Source organism: Octopus bimaculoides, chromosome 1 (assembly GCF_046866305.1).
Source record: "Octopus bimaculoides isolate indiv1 chromosome 1, ASM4686630v1, whole genome shotgun sequence".
NCBI lineage: Eukaryota > Metazoa > Mollusca > Cephalopoda > Octopoda > Octopodidae > Octopus > Octopus bimaculoides.
The window spans coordinates 60,722,903-60,727,902 of NC_142928.1; the positions used below are offsets into that span (position 1 = coordinate 60,722,903).

General features: G+C 36.8%; 1 protein-coding gene across 3 annotated transcripts in view; it reads left to right on the forward strand.

Moving 5' to 3' along the window:
- LOC106871356 (sodium- and chloride-dependent transporter XTRP3) overlaps positions 1 to 5,000 on the forward strand; it is a 200,902-nt gene that overhangs the window by 194,700 nt on the left and 1,202 nt on the right. For all 3 annotated transcript variants that reach the window (XM_089351777.1, XM_052967131.2, XM_052967139.2), the window contains exons 9-10: positions 2,583 to 2,742; positions 3,122 to 3,284. In XM_089351777.1, coding sequence (XP_089207903.1) covers positions 2,583 to 2,742; positions 3,122 to 3,284 — 323 coding nt within the window. The remainder of the gene's footprint in view (positions 1 to 2,582; positions 2,743 to 3,121; positions 3,285 to 5,000) is intronic.

Here is a 5,000-nt window from a genome sequence, read left to right on the forward strand (position 1 = left end):
TTAGGACCGACGTACAAGTATTTACATAAACGAACAAAACGATTTTAAGAGCAACATAGCATAAAAGCAGAAAAATCATAAATTTCCTATATACTGCATACTTTGTGTTCATAAGTTATATAATTACGATCACTTCATCAAATATATAACTACATAATTGTGATACATAATTAAATCAAACTGATTTAAGCCAAATTAATTTTAAACACTTTTTGTTCAAATCATAAAGAATATTACGTTATGTTAATCAGAAAACCGCTACTGGTTTAAATACATTGAATATCTTCATTATCTTCCGGTGAAGAAGCTTTCATGAGAGCAGTTGGGTATCATAACGAGATTCTATGAAATGGTGAGTTCTTCGATAAGGTTGCAAGCCTAAAAAACACTAGGAATGACAAGTGTTGAAATAGGAATTGGAAAGATAATTTTTTTATGACATTTAATGTAACCGTAATGAACCGAGAATTAAGAAGTGATATAGGGAATTCCTTAGTTTAATAAATCGCCATTTTCCGCCGAGGCATAAATATAGTACATATTAAATATTAACTGTATTAGTTGTTCAGTTTGTATGAATTTTAATTGTTATATCAGAAGTTATAATACTACAAAGCTGAATGGAAAAGCGATAGAAGCAGCTCGCCATTAAAGATCTTGCAACTCAGAATTTAAGAGAACTACCCACCAGATGGTAACTGCCAGGCAATGGCGATTAATATACAGTGCCATAGTTGAAACGAACAGCAGAAAGTATCCTAAAATGTGGCATTTTCATGAAATTTCATAAGCGCAAAAATTCATTTGTCAGTTCTGACAGGAAATGCATTACGGCTTTGTTGAATTTTTTGTGGCACCTGCGTGGGACAAATCTTCATGGAATCAAAATTATTTGGTTGATAGGGCACAATCATACAGAAACAGCGGCTTTAAATAAAAAATGCGGCGAGACCTTTGTTTCAGCGAAAAATTAAGAATTTTTATTCAAGGCAGTATCGGTTTGAACAAAAGAACAGAATTGTTAGTACATTATATGAATGGGCTAAGTATCCATTATCGAAATAACAGCATCCTTGAATTTCATTCTGGTTTGGAAAAAAACTCGAATTTTCAAATATTTTAGTAACATAATTTTAAATAAGATATGTATATACAGGGTGTTCGAGCTAAATTTGATTTGTTTATGCATCCTTTTTTCAGGAACAGCTCGATGTATTGGTGAACAGTTAACGGCTTTGGGTAGCATAAAGATTAAAGATGTACTTGAGAAAAGGTTAGCTGACATGCAGGGTGATAAACCATCTGAATACTGGAAAAGACTTAACTGTATCTATTCATGTCGGTTAACACGATGCTGACGTCATGAGGGCTGCTTCATATTCTGTGAACACTGTAAAGGCTGTAAGAGATGACATGGGCAGCTGCAACGGAGACTACGAAACCCTGGCCAGCAGGAAGGAACATGAGAATAGTGTCTCAGGGGAGGGTAATATCATGCCGCTCCATATCTTTGAATAAGGCCTTAGGCTCAATTCAGACGACTATGTTGGAGACTGTGGTCAAAACCTGACCAGAGAAGCTTACTGCTGGAAGGCCATTTGTGTGGCAGCAGGATTCGGTCCTTTGCCATACCGCCAAAAGGAATCAGAAGTGGTTGTCGGAGAATTACAACGACTTCACTAGCTCCTATTTCTATCCTCCTAATTCCCCCGATTGTAATCCCATGGATTAGTATATATGGGGCGCATTTGAGAAAAACACCAAACGCACTGCCTGCAACACCAAGGTCAGCTGGTGGCAAAAATCAAGGAGGTGTTCGGAGATATTCCAAGGGACAGAGTGAAGAAAGCATTTGCCAGGTTCCGGAGCATTCTTGAGGCTGTGTTTGTAGCTAAGGGCGGCTATTTTGAGTAAACTGTTATTTCCCAGTCATAATCTAGTTGATTTTTTTTTTTTGATTTAAAAAAAAAAACTTTTATTTTGAGATGGGATATTGTTTTCTATGCAGGCTCGGATTATAAGATGAAAGATGGGAGAGGTATAACTCAGAATACTCGAATTAAGAGCTTTTCATTTATAATGTATCACACACACACACACACACACACACATACACACACACACACACACACACACACACTCACACACACACACACACACGCGCGCGCGCGCACAAAAGCACCTATGGATCTGCATCTTTATACCTTCTAGATCCCTCCTCATAGAACAGCATTCCCCACTGTCTCTTAAGTCTTCTGGTTGCCCCTGCTTTCTTCTCTTATATATATATATATATATATATATATATATATATATATATATATATATATATTCAAATTTAATTTGATAATTTAATTTACTTTCTCTACACATTCATACAGCTTTTCTCTAACTCGCTCTTTCGTCTCCCTATATCTTCCCTTGCATTTTCTTATCTTTTTAAACATAACGTCGAGGAATATGTCCTCATGTTAAGTACCCATCTTAAGCATTAAACTAATACCGTATTCAGCCTACTGAATTGTAGTGTCTTGATTCGTTTTCATTTTTTACTTTATCTAAAATTTTCTTTTCATTTTCAGGCATTGTATGTTTCGTGTCGATGTTAGTATCATTTTGCTTTGCAACGTCAACTGGTCCATATGTTTTTGACCTGTTCGACATGTATTGCGCAAATATCCCTCTTCTAGTCATTGCCTTCATTGAAGTAATTGCAGTTTCATACATATACGGACTGAAACAGTAAGTATGACTCCTTTAAAACTCAGGAACATCTTTGAAAATATCTTATGTCCATCATATATACATTCATGCAAAAATACATATACATATGCAAATATGTATGTGTATCCCTATATATGTATACATATTTTTCTCTAAATATTTTTCTCTAAATATATTATTGCTCTAATAGTTTAGAGTGCCTCTTTTTCGGATATATGAACTACTGACGGTATGTGTGTGTGTAAGTGCGTGTGCATGTGTATGTCTGTGTGTCTGGGTGTATGGGTATATGAACGTATGTGTGTGTGTATTTTTTAAAAGTATATGAAATGAACCGTGTAAAATTTGGTTAATGGTTGCCATGAATTATGAAAATAATTAAAATAATTTTTTTCAGGTTTAGTGATGACGTAGAAATGATGGTTGGAATACGTCCCAGTTACTTTTGGATGTTTATTTGGCGTTACCTAGCACCTCTAGTTATGATAGTCATTTTTGTTGCTAGTTTGTTCGAAATTTTAGAGAATGGATCTTATTATATGGCATGGGATGCAGAAAAGGTAAGATAACATTTTGTTTAGACACACTATCTTCTGTTGTGAATGTATTCTTTTATTCTTTCTTGGGTTTTTGTCATTTGAAACAGACAATTTAGTCGGATATACTTTGCTAAATTTCCTTTGGATAAGTAGAAGCATCCTGGTAGGTTCAACAGAGTTACAACGAATATTTTGTTCTCACGCAAATACAACTTTCTCAGCCGGTCTTAACAACCCACCTGTTTCCCTCTAAATACAGCAGTTCATCCCTTTTCCACAAATACAATTATGTACAGCACTAACACACAAACTCTCTCTCACTTTCGCTCTCTCTCTCTCTCTCTCTCTCTCATACACACATACACACACGTACGCACTTTCTACACTACCCACCTTCTTTACTTATATACTCACGTACTGCATCATCCATTCACCACTCGCCCACATTCTACAATGCTTTGTTCACTCACTACCCATTGGCACTTTGTCTTCCCTGTCATATACACTAACACCTGCCTTCACATGTTCACATACAGAAACATACCTTATTGCCATGGAGGGACCGAAAATAGAGGAAGGCCGCTGTTTTGAGGATGGGCTAGCAGTAGAAAGAGTAAGCTGAAAGCTTAAAAAGGGTGGCTTGAGATTTCAGCCACCACTGATGACCCACTGACAAGAAGAGCATTAGCTGTTTAGATTCCAATTAAATCAAATACCCTCTAATGACATTGAACTGCCTCTGACCTAGTTACATTTTTATCGAATGTTAATGAAAGAGAGACATCTACTTTTATCTGTAATAATTTCCATTTCACCAGATTACCTTCTACGTGCTAACACTTACTCTATCATGGTAAAAGCATTTTCATCATTTTACGACTTACTGTTGCAGTATCATACACCTTTGAGCAGACACTGGTCTCTTTATTTTCCAGTTTTCTTCAAATAGTCTTCCTGTTCCTTTTTCCTCAATCTGTCTTGATGAAAAACCTTTACAGCAGTGTTTTGGGACTTTGTCTATTATTTTAGTATTATTTCCACTTCACTTTTCAGACCTCTCGATTTCACTTGCTCGAATTAATTTTGTAAGAGCAGACAGCAACCTGTTGCCAAAAGTCTCACAGGTTATCCTGTGATATTTAACCGTCAGGTACCAATCTCATGATCCTAGCTGTCCCCAAAAGAGCAGTTTTCTGAGCTTGTTCTACCCTCATGTCAATCCCAACTCCTCCAGTAAATCTCTCAAACCTCATAACAGTACTCCCAGTGCCTCTACAACTACTGGGATTATTATTATTATTGTTGTTGTTGTTATTATTATTATTATTGTCTTTGCACAGCTTCTAACGCTGCAGATGTACTACGGTGTCAGCTGTTCACTACCAGTGAACTAAGGTATCACCCCTTTCCAGAGTATTCGAGCGGTTCCAAGCAGTGCTGTTTTCTGCAAGTGCTCCACCCTTATTGCAACCCCTATTACTACTACTACTACTACTACTACTAAAGCGGCAAGGTGGCAGAATTTTTAGCACGCCGGGCAAAATTCTGAGTGGTATTTTGTCTGCTGCTATGTTCTGAGTTCAAATTCCACCAAGGTCATCCTTTCAGAGTTGATAAATTAAGTACCAGTGAAGTACTGGGGTTCATGTGATCGACCATCCCCTCCCCTCAAATTCCAGCCCTTGTGCCTATAGCAGAAAGGAATATTATCATTATTGTTGAGTGGAAAGCTAACAG